General features: G+C 39.2%; 1 protein-coding gene across 3 annotated transcripts in view; it reads right to left on the bottom strand.

The window, feature by feature from the left end:
* The window catches only part of GALNT13 (polypeptide N-acetylgalactosaminyltransferase 13), a 249,949-nt gene that overhangs the window by 110,724 nt on the left and 118,399 nt on the right, over positions 1-20,826 (bottom strand). For all 3 annotated transcript variants that reach the window (XM_020797089.3, XM_020797088.3, XM_020797087.3), the window contains exons 4-5: positions 6,300-6,466; positions 2,808-3,015 (exon numbers count right to left, since the gene is read on the bottom strand). In XM_020797089.3, coding sequence (XP_020652748.1) covers positions 2,808-3,015; positions 6,300-6,466 — 375 coding nt within the window. The remainder of the gene's footprint in view (positions 1-2,807; positions 3,016-6,299; positions 6,467-20,826) is intronic.

Genomic DNA, 20,826 nt, shown 5'->3' on the forward strand with positions numbered 1-20,826 from the left:
TCTCTCTCATCTCTCTCTCCACAAGAAATTTCGCTGGCCCAGTACCTATAGGAATAGTTGCCACGTCTGCATTATCTGACTCCTCCTTAAAAACCAATCTGTAGCTGATAAGTCCAGAATAACCAGTATTTAATAAATGAGTGCCAATATGATAAAACAAAAACAAACAAAGAAAACAACTAAAATCAACAACCATGACAAGATAAAATAATCTATATATAGCCTGCTTTGAAACACTTTTGAACGGTAGCAAGCAGCCCGCCCAACAGATATGCTGGTGATTCTTTAAAATTAACTTTAAAATCACTAATAAGAGAAAGCAGAGCTTTCTAGGAGCTAGGGCAACTAATTCCTCCACACAAGTAGTAAAAGGTTGATTATCTTCTAATCACTATATCATTATAGCCTGCAACCTGCTTAGCTGGATGAAACAGATGACTCAACTTAGCTACCCTCTCCCCCCTCATTATCTTTCATGAACAGATGAAACATGATATCGCAGCCTTCTCTGGCTGCAAATGGCCATGGGAGCTGAACAGCGCTAATCCATTTTGGCCACATGAGTCTTCATCCAGCCAGAAACCTGCTTCTGTCTACATGCATTCTATGTATGTATCTAGAGGCAATCAAGTCCAACCCTCTGCTCAGTGAAGGAATACAAATCAAAGCAGATCTGTCAGGGAGTCGTCCAGTTTTCTCTTCAACACCTCCAGCACTGGAGTGTCCACCATCTTCTGAGGTAATTGGTTCAACTGTCATACTGCTCTAATAGTTAAGAAGTTTTTCCTGAAAATCAACCAAAATCTGGCTTCTGGGAGCTTGAGCCCATTGTTACATATCCAGCACTCTGGGATGACTAAGAGCAGGTCCTTCCCCTCCTCTACCTTTCAAGTATTTGAAAAGTGCTATCATATCTCCCCTCTGTTTTGTTTTTTAAAGGCTAAACATGCCCAAAGAAGTCTTTTCTCATAGGGCTTCGCTCCCAGTCCTCTGATCATCCTTGTTATCCTCCTCTGAACTTGTTCAAGTTTATTGGCACCCTTCTTAAAGTGTTATGTCCACTTCTTAAAGTGTTATGTCACCTAGAGACCTAACCAGTGCTGAATAAAGGGGTATTGGAACCTCATGAGATCTGAAGACTGTACTTCGGTTAATGCATCCTAAAATCACATTTGCCCTTTTTGCAGCCCTATCCCACTGTTAGCTCATATTCAGCTTTTAATTTACATCAATTCCAAGATCCTTCTCATTCATAGGATAGCTCTGTGGCTTAGACCTCTGGCTGTGAAGCCAGAGGTTGGTAATTCATTTCCCCACTGTGTCTCCTTGAGAGGGGTTGGATTTGATGAGCCATAGGGTCCCTTCCAGCTCTGCAGTTCAAAGTTTATTGTTATTATTATGGTATTACTGAGCCAACTATCCCCCATATTGTGACTGTGCACCTGGGGTTCCCCTCCCTCCAGGTGTAGAATTTTGTACTTTTTTGTATTTTCTTGCTGTCTTTTAATGTGATATGATAGCTTAATTAATAGTGAGCTGCAACGGTTCCTTTTTAATAACATAAAGTACTCACACTTCAGAAATCTTTATAGGGGAATATACCTGGCTGGATAGTTTACTGGTTTAGATATCTGGCTGGGGAGCCAGAGGTTGAGCGTCTGATTCCCCACTGTGCTTCCAGGGAGAAGAGCCAGCCTGTACAGCCTTGGGCAAGCCATACAGTCCCAGGATGCCCCCAGAAGAAGGGAATGGTAAACCACTTCTGTGTATTCTCTACCTAGAAAACCTTAGAAGGGGGTCACCCCAAGTTGGAACTGACAGATTTTAAACCAGAAATGGAACCTGGATTACCATTTTCAAGATTTTGTTTTTTTTATTCTCTTTCCACCACAACTCCTTGTGCTCCCCAGAAAGGTGGTATTATTTCAAAAGTAAAGTAACTGGATGGCTGTAGAGACAGACATCTCCCTCACAAGGATGTTTTGAGCCAAATAGGCACATTTCATCATCCTCAACAACAACAATGTGCTGTACCTCTGGAAGGCTCTAAAAATGTCTAAATGTTAGGAAAGCTATCCAATTAATTAAATCATAGTGATTTTAATGAAATCTGAATGACAGTTCACACGAGCTTTAATCAAATTAAAGTCCACATATTTACATGCAACTGAAATAATAGTACAAAGAAGGAGAAATACTTCTTTATTTTTAAAGACTGAACCCCAGATCATAAATATTTCCTTTCTGATACAAAATGAAGTACGAAGCCTGCTTCTAAGACTGCACATGTCATTTTCACTTTCCATCAGCAATGGTATTAAAAATATATGTCCTAGTTTTTTCAAATTGTTACAACATTCATGGACTACAACAGAAGATAGGCAGAATACATTTTATAAACAAACAAACCACATTTAATCAAGAAGGCAGTGTTTTAAACCAACAAATGAAACACATGCACCATGAACATTATTTTATTTATTTATTTATTTATTTATTTATTTATTTATTTATTTGTTTATTTGTTTGTTTGTTTGTTTGTTTGTTTATTTATTTATTTATTTGATTTGATTTGATTTGATTTATATCCCACCCATCTGGTATATTATACCACTCTGGGCGGCGGTATATTATACCACTCTGGTATATTATACCATTCTTTTCTAGACTAGACTAGAAAAGAAAAAATCATTTGACCTTGGGGCAAAGCTTATCATATTTTTAGCTTAGACAACATTATTCCACAGCTGTGCTTTGAACACCACGAAGAGAGAGTTTTTGAAGAGATATCCATTCTTTATGCTCACCTATCCTCCTTAATTCTCGCCAGCAGGGGCTCCAGCCAGCCTAAAGTGCATTCACAGTGAGCATCCAGGAAAGTGATGACCTGGCCTTTAGAAGCGGCTGCTCCTCTAAGACGAGCTCGAATCAGTCCTGACCGCTGCTCCATCCTAATAATTTTGACTGGCACCTCCAAATTTTTCACATAATTCTCTAATGGGGCCTTCAGAAAATCTGGCAAATGCAATTAAGAAAAAGAACATACAGCAAAGTGTTAGTTCAAACTGAACATAGAGGTAAAAAGGAAGACAGAACAGAAATGTGTTGTTATGAAACTTGCAGAAAGGATAACCTCCTTACCACACTCTGACAAATGTATATGAAAAGGTCAAAAAAGTCTGAACAAGGAGACCAAAAAAGAAAGAAAAAAAAAGATAGTGAGAGATGTCATTTGACAGAATACAAAAAAGGGAAAGAAGCTGAGAACAAGCAGGAGGAAGCCAACAGTTCTGTGCAACTCCTGATTTGAACGCAGCATCCATTTGTTATACAGGTCCTTAAGAAGGTGAAAAGTGGAAGCCAAGTGGAACGAACACAGAATACTGTTCTTGCAGTGACAAGTGACAGCATGGCTACCCACATCCCTGCAATCCTCTTTGTGAGCCTCATACTGTACACAGAGTATTTGGGCCAATTCAGGACCACTAGAGGATACTGGAAATTCTTGAGATAATATACTCCTGGTGGCACAAAGAGTCTGTCATGTTTTTGATGGCCGGACAGATGAGAATTGGGAACAATATTGTGAGTGCCAAACCACTATCATACCCTTTCTTACTTTTGGATGACATGACCATGCCATATTTGTTTTTCCTTCTGAAAAAGTAACTACTGTAAGTTTGAATCGCAGTGCTTTTGGATTGCAGTGAATTATCAGTCTTGTGCAAAGTGGAACTCTTCTGAATATAGTTTTTTCCCCCTCTTTGCCATCTGAAGAAATATGCACCATTGCTCATATGCCTGAAAAGCTTATTTAGCATTAAAGAAAGAGATGTATCCAATACAATATTGTAGATTCCTGAAAAGACCTCCTTTGGGAGAGGATGGTATTACAACGAAGTAGAAGAATAATAAATAAAACACAACTCTTGTCAAAGTAAAAAGTGTTGAAGGACACAATGTTTATATATTAAAGTATTTGTGCACCACCTATATATAATGAATGCTGTAAAACAATTTTTCAGTGCAAGCCTCACAGAACTCAACGGGACTTTAAAGTCTACTGTCAAGATGTCAAACAATTGAAATCAAACAAGAGAAATATAGTCAACACACAATGAAATCAAAATAATGTGAAGAGAAGAAGAAGCAAGGAAAAGCAAAATATACACACACTTTCACATGCCTTTTCAAAATGATGTTTCTGCTTTACCCCCAAAGGGCAAAACAGTGTAGATGAATTAGCTCTGAATGAAAGGAATTTCAGAGTTTAAAAGCAATTCTTCAAGAAAATCCTTTTCTGTGTGGCCATTACAAGGTTTGCCAGCTCAGCAGCATTCCAATCCCTGATGTTAGGGTGTAAACTAGAGACCAGGGGCGAATACTTTCTCCTCAGAATGTCACAAGGATGATCCTTGTCATAGCACATGGGTGGGACAGACAAAAACTGAAAGGAAAGTAAGCAATATACACATACAAACACCTTCTTGCTGAGCCAAGGAGCCCCGATATCAGATGGGAATGAATGAAAATGGCTGCCCAGGCTTAAAAGCCACCATCCATGGGCGGGGTGGAGGAAGAAAATAAAACACTTCTCCTTCTTTAGCACCACTAGCCCTGAGATTTGTTCATCAATTTGGGACGCAGAGAAGCAAAGCACTTCCCTGAGATTTCAGTCAGTACCCCGAGACCTGGCCATGCCAAACACTGCCTCCAAAGCACAGTGCAAAAGAAGGCCTTGAGTGAATGACCATGCACAAATTGGAGACAGTCCCCAACATACCCATCTCTAATCAAAAGCCACTGAGGACTCTAAAAAGCAGTAGAAACACTTGAGACTGAGTTTGCAAACAAATAGGAGGCCAGTGTGGAAGAGTTACCAGAGTCACATGCACCTTGCAATGGTTCCCAGTCGGGACTCCCACACATGGACTTCTGACCGGATCAAACTTCTGAACACTCTTTGAGGTCACTCCCACACAAACCACATGATTGTGCTGCATAATTTATAAACCAACCAGATATAAAAATCCTTGCTTGCCTCATCCTCACAAGCAGCAACAAGGAACTGTATTTCCCCCACTCTCCTCCTCCTGAACCTATGTGAGGGCAAAACATTTCCTGGTGTTACTGAATCAACAATTTTATGTCAGTTATATAACTTGAACAATGCTGTCCTAGTGCAGGAACTGCTGCTTTGTTTCATGGATTTTTAAAGTTCTAAAGCATAAGATTACTTGTTTAGACCTTTTCTAACAACTACGGTACCTAGATGAATTTTGCATAGATTGCCACAAAAATCATTCTGCATGCATTCCAAAGGAGAAAAGGATGCCTTTTTTCTTTCTTTCTTTTTATTTATTTATTTATTTTTAATTAATTAATTTTATTTCTAAAGAATGAAAAGACAATCGACCATATTACAAATAGTAAATACAAAGTTATTCCCCCACAATTCTCCAAATCACATATATACCATACCCCGTCACCTTTTAAAGAAATATCGATATTTCTTTTTTCTTTCTTTTCATTTCTTTTTTGTTTTGTTTTTTGCCCTTAGGTTGGAGGTGAGAAACCTCATGAGGCTTGGAAATTCTTCACCTAGTTTTCTCTTTGTATCAGGATAGCTTCAATGAAAATTTAGCCAGTGTTCTACGCATCTTCATTATACACCAGCAGGCCTAATTCTGCCTTTTGTGGCTGACCCAAGACATTTTGTTACATGAAGCAAAGGATATTATGGTGTTCCCCCAGCAGCATATCATACTGAAATAATTTGATTGACAGTTCAGTTTTAACAGACAGAAATCATAAGAATAGCTAGAGCAAACTCTATAGTTAAAGTGGACCCCTAAATCAGAGCAAATTTGATTAACCTTAATCAGCAAATTGTGCACAGCAAGCTCCCAAACAACTCATGACCTTCTCCAAGGAATCAGGACTCCAACAAGGATTTATTAAGTATCCGACATTCCAGAGCTCAGTAACAATGCTGGGGTGGAGATCCTGGAAGCTGTAGTCCCCCAAGAATTAATTCTTCTAAGCTCTGCACAGGGATAGCAAAAGCTGCTTTTTTGCTCCCCACTATGCCAGAGAAGGCAAATAAAATGGGCTTTTCCTCCATTGTCAATCTAAGTATCATCCTCAGAAACCTAAGATGATAATACTACAATAAAATTTTCATAACTAAAGGTAAAGAAATGACTTTAAAAAAAAATTAAAAAATAATAATTCTGGCACTTTGCGACAGTATTACTCTTACATTATTTTCCTTAACATGTTTTGATCAATGTTCATACCTCTTTCACTGGCATCATCTACCAAGATGATCTCAGAAAGCAGATAGTGTGGAGACCGATTGATAACGCTGTAAATAGTACGAAGTAAAGTGCTCCAGGCTTCATTATGAAATACTATGACCACACTTGTGTTTGGTAGTTCATCAGAGTAGACTTTTGTCTTGCATCTGTCAGAGACAGAGGGGAAAAAAAGGAAGCTAATTTATTTAGAAACTCATTCTGTCGCACTAAATAATGACATACAAGTTAATCAGGTTCCAGAAGCCAGGCCCCAAGGTTGCTGCACTGAAAGTAGAATGAGAGTGGAATATTAATCTTCCTCAACCTGCATGAAAGACTCACAGTAGTAACAAATGAAGATATGCTGCAGGTAACAAGGATATTAGCTACAAGCGTCAAGAAATCCACCCCTTAAATGTTACTGCTCTCAAATACTGGGTATAATAAGAATCAATAGTTCAAAACACCAAATGAAAGAATCCGTTCTAAAAACTTGTATAGGGAAAGAAGAAAGATTACACTGAAATATGTATTTCCTGATAATGTTATTTCTCATTTCTACTGCATGGCCACAGCCTAAGAATGTAAGCAAATACAAAAAACATAATGCATCACCATTGCTGTTGCGTTCTACATCCTGTCCAGAGTTGCACTGCATTTCTTTAAAGTGTGTCCAATATAACTTTGTATTAAGTCCAATAACAATGCTACAAAAAAAATCCTGTAAACCCCTCCCCCCCCCAAAAAAAAATCAGTAAGTTTCCAATCTGGCATGATACTCAAGTGGGAAGAAAAATCTGAGTCCTCAACATGTAATTATTTGCCTATGGAATCGTGGAAATGCTTCACTACTTTCACTGAAGCATAATCAGGAAACAAGAGATCACACATATATCCTATGCATCTGAATCAAAGTCCAGAAACCTGGTTATTCGTCTTTTAGTCATGAATAGACTATCCATCCCATAAAGAAACCTTGGATCCTCTTCAGTTAAGAGAAGAGAGCTTATCACTGGAAGCTGTGGCACCAATTTCAGCACGGCTTTATGAAGTTTGACTTTTACCCTAGACTTTACAGCACCTTTCCAAGGTGCTGAACCTTCCTTCCTTGAGGATAGTGAAACTAACTACTGCCTGTCATGGATAGAGGCCTGTAGCAGACAGAGTGATGGTCTAGGACTCAGGAGAGCTAGATTTGAATCCCTCCACTGCCATGAAAGCTCATGGGGGAGAACAGTGAAATGGTAAAGCCACTCCTTAAATATCTCATTTAACTTGAACACCTATTAAGGTTGCTGTAAGTTGGTCCTGACATGACAGCACATAACACACCATCCACAACTCCTGGAAAGTCCAGCTTCACTGTATCATTGACCTCAAAGACAGCTTCTAAGAAGTTTCTCTAATGCCTACCATAAGTCATGTTTTACTGAGAAATCTTAGTATAATCAGTCAATGAATGTAAGGTGTGTTCCAATGATTCTTTATGAATTCAGCTTCCACAGTTTCTTTGGTGGAAAAAAAAAATCTGTCAATTTCTGTTCTAAACTGCAGTATTCCAGAGACTCAAAAATGTAACATATCTCCTTCTCTGCCCACAGAGAAAGAGGACTATGGGCAAAGAAGGGGGTTTACTTGTACCAGCTTTCCTCAATGGACACAAAGAAACTTCCACCACCCTTGCCACTATATTCTTCAGCTCAGACAATGGTGACAGAGAAACAGGGAAACTGAGAAGGTGCCAATTCCAATAGACTTGGAAAAGCCCCTCTGCTCCCACAATACAATAGCAGAATATCGGGGGAGGGAGATACGCCAACTAGAAAACCTAGAAGATAAAAAATGGGAAGAAGCAAAGAAACAAAAAGAGTAGGGAGAGACACAGAAAAATGCCTTGCTGATACAGAAGCCCAGCTGTGAGTCTGTTACTTCCTCTGCTTTAGATTCCCCCGTGCCTGCTCATATAGGATTGTTGTGCCTGTTCAGTATGCCAGACAGAAAGTAAGATTCAGATAAATCTTACCTATATTGTTTATACTAGAAAGCGATGCAAAACACCGCAGGTCATGCCTCTATAATGTGTCTTCAATACTGTGCAGCCCTGGCACCTAGAAATCTAAGATGTAAGATGTAAGAACACCTTTATACTTTGAATTACTTAAAATATAAAAATGATTTATTTTCCCTGTTTAAAAGAGCAGTGGATTAAAAGAAAGATTACTGTTTACTGTGGTATAAATAGCAATAGCCATACAAACCAACCAGCCAGTCAACCTTAGGACATTACAATCCATTTTGATTAGAAGTCCCTGTTACAGTGACTGAAATGCTTTCCTGTGAAATCCATGCACATGTCAGATGAAAATTTATGAATACACATGAAGTAACTACAGATGTTTAAATGTGAGGGAAACATATTTTCCAAGATCAATTACATGAAAACAGAGTGCACTACATACCTACTTACTATTGTTCCCTTTGGCGATGTACAGATTATGTGACCATAAACGGGTTCCATTGTGATTTTATTCCTCTCAGAATTGTATTGATGTTTTCAGCAATGCAAGGATAGATAATACATCACAAGAATAGAAGCAAACCAGTCGGAGAGATAAGAAACTGCAGTGACTACAGGCAATTCAAGTACAACAGTCATCATTGTGTACCAAACCAAACACAGAGGTTTAGGCAATGCATTGGAGTCTAACAGGGTACTTACCCATTCCTATTTACTGCTCTACATTAACCAAGCTAACAGTAACTATCAAAAATACAGCCACTAGTAAACGATCATGTTGGATATCATTTTACAAAATAGTGGCTCAAATCCCAAGTTTCACAACTTTTAGAATACTTTTACAACTACTGTATTTTTCAGTGTATACAACCCCCCAGTGTATAAGACAACCCCCAATTTGACCCTTGCCAGAGGCAGAGGAGCAGTCAATAGGCAGACGTGAGGGGTGGCCGAGTGTGGCTGCTCCTTCGCCTCCACCTCCTTCCATATATAAAACGACCCTCAATTTTTCCTCTAATGAGATTTGGGAAAAAAGTGTTGTTTTATACATGGGAAAATATGGTAATTGAACAATTAATAGTTCTCACCTTTACAAAGGAAAAAGAGGAGCCACTTAATGTCCTGTGTACTACAGACACAATGTTGCAAGCCCATTAATTAATATTTATTTATTTGATTTAAATACCATCCATTAGTACAATGCAGTATTCTGGGTGGTTCACAACATAATACAATAAATAGGCATATAACAATAAACATATAATTAAACAGTGAAAAGGGTTAAAACAGTTGAAAAATTAAAATCAACGGCACCAAAAGCACATTATCTCTTTTAAGAGCAGAGCAAGAAGTGTGACATCAAGCAGGGTCATTGTGGAAGGCCTTCCTAAAAACCAGCATTTTGAGCTGCCTTCTCAACATTAGCAGGGAGGGAGCCAGGCATAGCTCAACTGGGAGCTCATTCCACAGATTTAGTGCCACCATGAAGAAGGCCCAATCCCTTGTAAAAGACTTCTGGGCCTCCTTTGGAATGGCAAGCCTAAGGAGCATTGACTAGGAGGATCTGGGGTGTTGGGCAGATGACACTGGGGAGAGATGCCTCATTTACCCCTGCCTTTCTGCCTATGTATAACTCAAGGTGACTCTTAAGCATGGTTAAAAGATCAGAAGTCTCTAGTGGACATTGTCTGTATCCTTCCTCCCCTTTTTTTTACATAAACCATCCCTTGTTTTTAGCCAGCATCTAGTCAAGGATTTGCAAGCCTGGTTCAAACAATAGTCAAGATGGAAACCTTGATCATCATTAACAATGATTAGCTTCAGCATTACAGAAGTAATACAAAGTCATGGTATATAGTTCAATAAGGAAATGCAGCAGTGATGCATACTAGAGAAGAGATAAGAACACACCATTGTTTTGTGTGCCAGTTTCAATTTGCTTATGGGATCAGCAGTTCTAGAGGTTAAAAACTCACTTGAGAGTCAACATAGCCACGTAAACACTTTTCCACCTTTTGAACTAATACAGAAATTAGCCCTGATACCATGGCACTGGTGCATTTATGCTAGAACACAAGAAGGGGCAAACGCACTTAGACTTCTTATAATTTAAAAACAAACTTCATCAAAAGGGTAACTTGAACAAGGGCCAAGGATCCTCATTCATTTAAAACAGAACGTATGTAGATGTTCTCAGAGGACTGCATCGAAAATCAAAAATTCTTGTCTGTACAGTTCTCTCTCAATTGCAGTTTCAGAAGAGATAAGAAAGAGATTGTGCTTTCACAATACAGAATTACAAAACCGAACACATTTTTCTTCTGCAAGGCAGCTGCAATTACTACTATTATTTATCAAAGCCTTTCCGCTATATATCTGGTAAGATACACATCTGTGCATATGAAGCGTGTAATGAAAGGAAAATAAAACCCCATCCCAATACACTGGGCAATAAATCACTTAGGAAAAATAGGAGGCTATATCTAGAACTAAGTGCCAAGGTCCTGTGCCAAAAACCACAAGGGCCAGGAGTCTCCTACAAGAATATATAAAGCTAAAAGGCTGCATGCTTTACAGACAAAGTGAAGAGAAAATAACAATCAAACAGGATAGATGTAACATACATAAATGTCTGTCTGGCCTTATCAAAATAACCATTTTTGTTTTTATTTTTATTTTAAAATTAAAATCAAGTTTTGTATTTACATGTTAGAATTCCTAATTCCCTGCATAATCAGACAGGTTAAACACTGAAAATATCAGGGAGAGGTATGTTCCCTAATTTTTAGTATAACAGCAACAACAATAGGGAGATAAATTTTTTTTCACACTATCTGAATTGAAAAGGTGACAGCATCGATAATGTGAACACTTACATCTTTAATTTATTTATTTCCATGATTGTTTCTATTTTTAATTAGAGCAGGCTAATGAAGTTAGCCCTTAAGAAACTGGAACATCAGAGCTTGCAATTCACTAAATAATCCCATACAATATTTGTTTTTACCATCACTTCATGCTGGGGTGGGAAACTATGAGACACCAAGCAAAGAAAAATCCCAGAACCTGACACTTTTTTCATCTTTCACTTTGCACCCAAACAATGCATTATGACACTTTTTTTGGACAATATTACAGTTATTTATTTTGGGGGGCATACAAAGCAATCTGAACGCCTAGACTAAATCTCACTTTCAGTTGAATGTGTGTAAAGCTCTCTCTATTTCTCTCAATTTCTGTCTCTCTCTCTCATCCCCCTCTCTGTGGCTCCTCTCTCTCTCTCTCTCTCTCTCTCTCTCTGTGACTCCTTTTTCTCTTTCTCTGTTGTCTTCCCCTCTTTATCTCTCTGCCTGATTTCTCTCTCAATCTCTGCCCCACCCCACCCCCCCATGGCTCCTTTTTTTCTCCGTGCCCTCCATTGGAACTCTTTTCTCTCTCTCCCCCTGTGAATTCTTTCAGTTTCTGTAGCCCCCTCCCATGTGTGTGTGTCCGTGCGTCTGTGCGTATCTGTTTAATGACACTTCTGTTGTACGGCTAAAGTCCTCTTTATCATCTTGTGGAGAAGTTAGCCTCATTCACCTCACTAAAATTGAAGCACTGGCAAGATATTTGGATAACTGCTATGGAATCAGCACACGTGAAGTCAGAGGTTATGAAAGATTTCCTATGTAAAACAAGCAACTTTAAGGTCATGTCTCTTCTAAATGACAAAACGAATCAACTTCAAATTTAAAAAAGCACATAGCATGAATCATTTCCTTCTCAGGAAGCAGTTTTAAACATTTAGAAAATAACTATAAATTTTGCTACATGTTATCAAAAATATAACAAAAATGGGTATACGTGGAAATCTTTACTCATGTCAGAGTGCTGCGCAATTTAACATTTTGGACATACATGAAATACAGATAAAATTTAAACAAACTGAAATGTTAAGACAATTAGGTTATTTCTGACCAGAAGCAGGATACTTCAATACCATTATCTTGGTCATTAACAAGATTTTCTTTGGTTTACGTGGTAGGACATAAATTGCATGCACATAAGTTCTGCACTGATTACCGCATTTTTCAGTGTATACGGCCCCCCAATGTATAAGATGACCCCCAATTTTGACCCTTGCTGGAGGCGTAGGAGCAGTCAATGGGCAGCCGCAAGGGGCAGCCCAGTGGGGCTCCTCCTCCGCCTGCTGCTGCCACCACCACCGCCCAATCACCTCCTCCAGCACCAGTGCCGGGGCTCATCTCCACCTCACATCACCGCCTTGTCCCCTGCCCGAAGGGAGCCCTTAAGTGGCTTTGGAAGAGGCAATCTGGAGGTGGTAACCTGGAAGCGGCTGAACGCGGCTGCTCCATTGCCTCCACATCCGCCTCCTTTCATGTATAAAATGACTCTCAATTTTCCCTCTAATGACTTTAGGGAAAAGTGTCATTTTATACAGGGAAAAATACAGTACATTTCTCCACAGTCACAGAAAATTTGTCCTATCTCCAAGTAGCCCCATTTGATCATTCTAAGATCTTCCTATTTCACTTTGAAGTTTATTAAGTGACTTCCAGATAGTCATGGAGAAAAACACTCTACAGCAACAAGGAATCAAAAACATGGGGAAATAATTCCCGAACTCTGGTACAGGAAGACATGGTCCATAATTTACATTGACCCAAGACAATTAAAGCTTTAAACATGTGGCTCTCTCCCAGAAACAACTGAAAACCAGTGTATTTGTGGCTGGGAAGATTTAATACGATCCCAACAAGTCAGCCAAATTTTGTATATCCTGGACGAGCTGGTATTTACATTGTCAAAGCACAGCCCTGGATATAACTAAGATTGATCTCACTACAATCAGCTCTTTTGAGATCTAGTCAGAGCTGCCACCCCAGTTTAGGATGAGGAAAGGCACCTCCAGTCATATTTGCAATCTGGGTTTTCAGGTGACAAAGCTAAATCTAGCCACAGCTGTAGGTTGTGAGGTGATTCTTCAGCATTTTTCACATGCTGAATTCCTACTCCAGAGTCTCCTAAAACAGAAGCACCTCTTTCTTGCCTGAATTAGTTGGCTCCACTCTAGTCAGCCACTGATTCAATTATCAGCATCTTCCTTGATGACATATTAGGCAGAATGTTTCTCTTTCTCTCTAGTATATCCACCTATATTGAGTAATTTGTGGGTGCCAAGATTTGCAGACTGTGTAAGTCTTTCAATCTATCAGTCTCTCACTTTAGTCTCTTCCAGTGATGTATTTTTGTCTACCATCCAATGAGCCCCAAATAGGCTGCTTTTCTCTGACTTCTCTCTTCAGGGCTGATTCACGTTTCTCAGCACTCTGTTCTCCTTTCCTTCAGGTACTGTATACTGTAGAGCTACTTCTAGGATTTAACACTGACCTTTCTCCCCACTTTCCCTCTACAAACACCTAATACTCTGTTGTTTACCTACGGGCGGGGGGGGCGTCAACTACAAAGCAAAAGCAACTGAAAGAGAGCAAGTTCCACCCTCTCCTGTAATACACACACAGTTACTTCTCGAGCCAATGTACTAATTCCTCCCTTCCCTGTAATCATGGCTTACTCTCATCTTCTCTGATCACTATGAGTATGATTCAGATTTTTAAGAATAGCACTCATAGGAGTACTACAGATATTACAAGAAGAAACCATTTAAATTATGATTCCTGATTATTTAATAAGTGATTGAATTATTTAATAATTAAATAATTGATTGATTATTAAGTGATTGAATACACTTTTAATTTAATAAAGCAGACACTTCAACACAAGGGCTGTCATATGGCACAGTGACATGAGCAGACAGTCTGTATTTTCCACTCTCAGCACTATTTATTTACATTGGTGAAACTCCACACTACTCCAAAGTGAACAGGATTTTGCCCTATATGTGTGTGACATATCTGGCTGAGAAGTAGGGAGCAGTACTTCTCAATAACAGAAGGCTTCCTACAGTGCATAACATGTGTGTGGATATTTCTCCCATAGCTATTTCAGACACTGAAGGGATTGGTCTGCAGCCTTGCAATTTGGCAGCTACTACGCTCTGTTATGCCAATATATAAAATATTAACTTGTAGACTTTGTCAAGCACTGGTCACATATAATTCTTTTTTAAAAAAATACTGTGCCGTATCAAAATCATTCAAAACTAGCTAATTTGATGAAAATTATCTGACATTAGGAACACTGATCAAGGTACTGTATTTAATACATTAATTGCCTAAAACCTACCCTTTACTCAGGCAATGGTTTCTAGTCGCCAGAATCCATTTTCAGTGCTAGATGTGTGAAGCAACGATAAATGAATGACTGCATTCACACACAAGGACAAGTCGGAGCTCTGCAGAGTTCTGTCTTGCTGGGAAGAAGGCGACAACTGGATAGAGGCTGCCAAATCTCTCCTGCTGGTAGCCAACAGCAAATGAACAAACCACAGACACTCCATATGTGGCTTTTGTTGAGAGAGATGTCCAGCCTGCTGTGTGGCTTCTCAAGAGAGATTTTAAAATTACCCTCAGAGTATGAATTTTCAACAATTCCATTTTAGACAGACATAGTTTTTCCTTATATCTAGCTACAATATTCAAGCAGAATTAGGACAGTCCAATATAAAGACTCATCTATTCCAAAGCAGGAACTCAAGGCAAGGGTTAATCATGTTTGTGACAAAATAGAAGTTAGTGCAATAGTTCCGTGATGACATTTTAACATGTCCAGTACTACAGTAAGAATACCACACATTGTTCTAATTGCAACAATTTGTATTGTTGCAATACAACGAACAGAAAATGAGCCTAAAATTGTTCAGAATCCCCTTTTGGCCAGAAGAGGCACTTGGGGGGAAAAAAAAACCTTATTGATATTAATTCGTGGAATACTGCTGAACCAAAATATGTTGCAGCCAATCAATTTTTAAATTCAGCGGCTGGTATATGGGGAAATGTGTCATCTAAATGGCTCTCTAGCATGCAGTATAAATAGTTTTGCATTTTGCAAGAACAAAGAGACTTCACTCACACCTTCAGCTGTCACTGTTCATAACAATGACATACTCTAAATGTGGGTTTGAATATCAAGCTTTCCTTAGGGATTCTGAACTCTAAATGCAGCATTAATTTTTCAGAAGTTGCTCTCTGCAAGAATTTCATTTATTTAAAAGCTCAAAAAGCTTTTGTGCCCTAGTAGAACAAGTAAAAGATGAAAGAGTGTTTGATATTTCTGAAACACAAAAAGCTTCCATTTTTAAGAGACTAATCATTCTCTCCATTTCTGAAGGCACTGAAGTGGACAGTTTGCTGATTATTTCCACAATTTCTCAATAATAATAACAATAATAATCTTGTGCCATCAAGTCAGTTTTGGTGACCCTTTCTAGGGTTTTCCAGGTAGAAAATACTCAAGATGTGGATCACCATTCCCTTCTTCTGGGGTTGGTCCTCGGATTGTGCAGCTTGTCCAAGGTCACACTGGCTGACTCTACTTGCAGGAGGTACAACAGGAAATCAAACTCCCAGCCTCTGGCTTCACAGCCAGATACTTGAACCACTCAGCTATCCAGCCAGCTTTTCTCAGCTATACTGTCTAAAATGGCCCTTAATGTCAATAAAACAGACATTAACATGATCATTATTAAATAGAACTGGAGGGCATGTATGATTGGAAAAAAAGGAAGAAAGCACAATCATTAACAAGGCATGTGCAAAAAAGAGAGAGAAGGACAGAGTTTTAGGTTGCTGAAAAACCTACCTTCCCATTTCACTGTATACTGTGTGTTTCACAAAACTGAATGGGAACACTGGCCAATATTTTCTGTCCAGTAACCATTTAGTAATTATTAGCTATCCCAATACCAAAGAAGGGCAGTGCCAAAGAATGCTCCAACTACCGGACAATTGCACTCATCTCACACGCCAGCAAGGTTATGCTCAAAATCATACAAGGTAGACTTCAGCAGTATGTGGACCGAGAACTCCCAGAAGTACAAGCGGGATTCCGAAGGGGCAGAGGAACTTGAGACCAAATTGCCAACATGCGCTGGATTATAGAGAAAGCCAGAGAGTTCCAGAAAAAACATCTACTTCAGCTTCATTGACTATGCAAAAGCCTTTGACTGTGTGGACCACAGCAAACTATGGCAAGTCCTAAAAGAAATGGGCGTGCCTGACCACCTTATCCATCTCCTGAGAAACCTATATGTGGGACAGGAAGCAACAGTTAGAACTGGATATGGAACAACGGATTGGTTCAAAATTGGGAAAAGAGTACGACAAGGCTGTATATTGTCACCCTGCTTATTTAACTTATATGCAGAATACATAATGCGGAAGGCTGGACTGGAGGAATCCCAAACTGGAATTAAGACTGCAGGAAGAAATATCAACAACCTCCGATATGCAGATGATACCACTCTGATGGCGGAAAGTGAGGAGGAACTAAAGAACCTTGTAATGAGGGTGAAAGACGAGAGTGCAAAAAACGGTCTGAAACTCAACATCAAAAAAACTAAGATCATTGCCACTGGTCCCATCACCTCCTGGGAAATAGAAGGGGAAGATATGGAGGCAGTGACAGATTTTACTTTCTTGGGCTCCATGATCACTGCAGATGGAGACAGCAGCCCCGAAATTAAAAGACGCCTGCTTCTTGGGAGGAAAGCAATGACAAACCTTGACAGCATCTTAAAAAGCAGAGACATCACCTTCCCAACAAAAGTCCGAATACTCAAAGCTATGGTTTTTCCTGTAGTGTTGTATGGAATTGAGAGCTGGACCATAAAGAAAGCAGACCATCGAAGAATTGATGCCTTTGAATTGTGGTGCTGGAGGAGACTCTTGAGAGTTCCCTGGACTGCAAAGAGAACAAACCTATCAATTCTAAAGGAAATTAACCCCGAGTGCTCATTGGAAGGACAGATCCTGAAGCTGAGGCTCCAGTACTTTGGCCATCTCATGAGAAGAGAAGACTCCTTGGAAAAGACTTTGATGTTGGGAAAGTGTGAAGGCAAGAGGAGAAGGGGACGACCGAGGATGAGATGGTTGGATAGTGTCATCGAAGCAACCAACATGAATTTGACACAACTCCAGGAGGCGGTGGAAGATAGGAGGGCCTGGCGTGCTCTGGTCCATGGGGTCACGAAGAGTCGGACACAACTAAACGACTGAACAAACAAAATTATTAGCTATAATGGTGGTTAGTACCAAGCCATCATTTTCTACTAATTCTGTGGCATTTTACATAAAGCTAGAGTATGGAAATACATTTTTGTATTCCAGATGTATTCTGCATTCTCTCTTCCTGAAAATGTACTGACGAGACTAAGCACACAAAAAAGCATCTCCTCTGAGTGTCTTGCCTGACTGTGCGGCCATGCGTCAAAGTGATTGATTCATACATAGCACTCTTGAGTTGAATGATTCTGCATTTAGAGCTGAAACAGCCAGCCAAAGTATTAATTACAGTTTGACAAATATTATCAGGTACACAATTTAAAGACAGATATGCTTAAGAAGAAATTGTACTGCGATTATTCTTCTACATATTGGTCACAAGCGAAACAATCACACAATTGTCAAATAAAACTCCGTCTTTGGGGAAGGAAATAAAAGATATAACATTTTTTCAAAACAATTCTAAGTGAGACACAAACCTCTAAGCACATTTGAAAAAAGTTTTTTGGATCATGTACACAGTCCAATACAATCTTATCCAATGCTGGTCAATGCAACATCTAATTTAAATGCAGAGAATATGATTCAATGCTACTTCTGATACTATGTTTCATACCTAGGCACAGATATTCAAAATATAAATGCAGAAAAAAAAACCACATCTGATATGAAAACTGGACTTCACCTATTTCTCCATAAAAGGGGAAACTTCCCAACTTTTCACCTACTACAATACAAAATTTGCAGGTATTTAATATTTCTGTATCCCACCTTTTAGGATAATTCCTTAGAAGGCAGCTTATAATAAGCTAAATAACTAAATATCACACAAATAACAATATGAAGTCAAACTGAGAAAAATGCACCAGGAACTCATGGATGGGGAAAAAATGCACCGGGAACTCATGAATGCCCTTCTTGTATGTAGTGGCCCACAGACACATGCCAAATATAACCCAACAACTGAACTTGAATGCAGGTCTTCCAATAATCCCTCCCTCTGGCCCAATTTTGTTCTTTCTGTCTTCACCTCCTTTGCTTCTAACAGCACCTTTCTGCCAGAACTAAATGGCTGTTTGCTAATGCAAATGATGAAACTCTGCTTAAAAATGCATGTATTAAGGTCTTCTATTTAGCCACCCTTTCAAATGACCTCGCCATATGCCATGCCTGCTTTGCTGCTGCAGAGCCAAATAACCTGACAGTTGGAGGATCATTAGCTAACTAGAACACCTTATGTTGGCAGAACTGATAATGCTTATAATCAAAGTGCTTAGCAGATCAAGTTTGTGTTGCAGTATGTTCTGCAGGAAACAAAAGATGAAATGCAGGATGATGACCCAATGGGGAAAAGAAAGCTGCTTTAAAATTCTGAATACAGTAGGACTAGGCATCTTATTCATCGTATTCTATAAGCAATAACGACAAACTCTAGACAGGTCTGGAATTTTAAAGCTCGTTGTGTCCTTGAGTCTGGTACAGACAAAGCCTGACACACATATATATTTATCTTTTTCTCCAATTCTGAAGTGTAACGTGCTCTGTACTATCTTCCTGGTTTTGTTCCAGGCCCTGTAAATCTATAAAAGAGGGATGGTTGGAACTTCATGAGAGTCTTGAGGACAGAGGGAACATCACAGGCACTCAGTGGGGCTTCTGCAAGTTTTACAGAAAACAAACTGGATACATCTCTCTCTATTTTTTTTAATGGTTAATAAAAAATATCTTTTCCATCCTCACCTCCAGTCATAAAGGAGGGAAATTAGAGCCTGGAATGTTAGGGGGGGGAGGTAATTTGTTACATTACTCACTTTTGTCCCAAACTCATCCAACTCATCACTATTGTTGCTACCCTAATGCATCCCATTCCCATAGGTAATACATTGTTTTTAACCTTATTTATTATATTTTGGAAACATATTTGGTCATTTTGCCTCTTGTAATTTTAACTGCCCTATTTACACCTGAATTAGGGCTCATGTCTCAGCTGGTTTCCCAGAGCACTAATATGAGGCCACCAACGGCTAGCTTATGAAGTTTAAGAGCAGAAATTGTATTTTAAAAATAGAAAAGCCAATTAATTGTTATGAAGGCTGTGTGGCAAATCTGCGAATGGTGTGAGGAGGATTCCCAGGAGATGTATACCAATTTATTTTATAAACTCCCAAGCCCCAAATGACAACCCCAAAGTTTCTGGGTAGTGAGTGAATAGGCTTGTTAGAGCCAATATTGTTCCCTGTCAGGTGCTGCAATCAACCAGGTTATATTGTTACTTCCTCATTAATACATAAAGTGTCACATTATGGGTAATAATGTACTACATACATATGCGTTACTTACATTTGGTAACATTTGAAGAAACATCATCACTCAATGTTTCTTTACAAGAAATATGAAAATACTGTACAGACAAACAAAATCCTTAAGCCCACCCATTAAGACCAGCCAAGGGTTGTCTTCTGTTGGACCTGCAGCTTAATGGATCATTCCAGCCTATATAAAATAACAAGGCAGAGGAATGATAAAGAATGGGGTTAAAAATCTGCAGTGCTAACCTTTTGCTGGAAAACTGGGACAACTGGGAGGCAACTGGGAGGCACAATTAGGCTGATTTTGCTGTGGCTGAGGTAAGAAAATCAAGGCTATCAGACACTGTTGTGTATTTCTCTAAATCAACAATTAGCTAGAGAACCACCTTATAACTTCATTATTGAATAGCATTAAGCAATTAGACTACACATTTCTCTCCATAATTTTTGCATTTCTGACCCCAAAATGAAAGTGAAGGTAAGGAAAAGCAAATAACAAACTTAACTCCATTCCTAGCACCCACCAGTTGCTCAGCTGTTTTATCCACTGACACTATCAGGTTTTCTAAGCTGTGAATGTCCATGCAAAAATGAACTGCACTACATGAAGGAAGCAATTTCATGGTTGAACACCTTTGCACCATTAAGTCAGAAAACAGAATTACAATCAGCTCACAAGGTGGACTTTGCTGCCAAGGAGGATCTCTAGTAACTTCCTCCAAGACTACAGGGAAACTTGTTTTGCTTTTAAGTCAGAAAGAGTAAGAGAAAAGTGGATTTTCAAATGAAATGTTTACCCATCTGCAATGGACAAATTCAAGACAACGAGTTACTCATGGCATCATTACAGATCACACTGTACTTCCTGCCCTAGTTTTAGAAGAAGTCACCAAGTTAGTCTGTGCCAGCATATTGGGCAGAAACATTATATTTCCTTTGGTTTTGCCTCGTCTGCCCTAGGCAGCTTAACCAGCATTAAAAACAGGTTGTTTCTCCATGCTCTACTGCCTTCCTCTGTC

Source organism: Pogona vitticeps, chromosome 1 (genome assembly GCF_051106095.1).
Source record: "Pogona vitticeps strain Pit_001003342236 chromosome 1, PviZW2.1, whole genome shotgun sequence".
Taxonomy (NCBI): domain Eukaryota; kingdom Metazoa; phylum Chordata; class Lepidosauria; order Squamata; family Agamidae; genus Pogona; species Pogona vitticeps.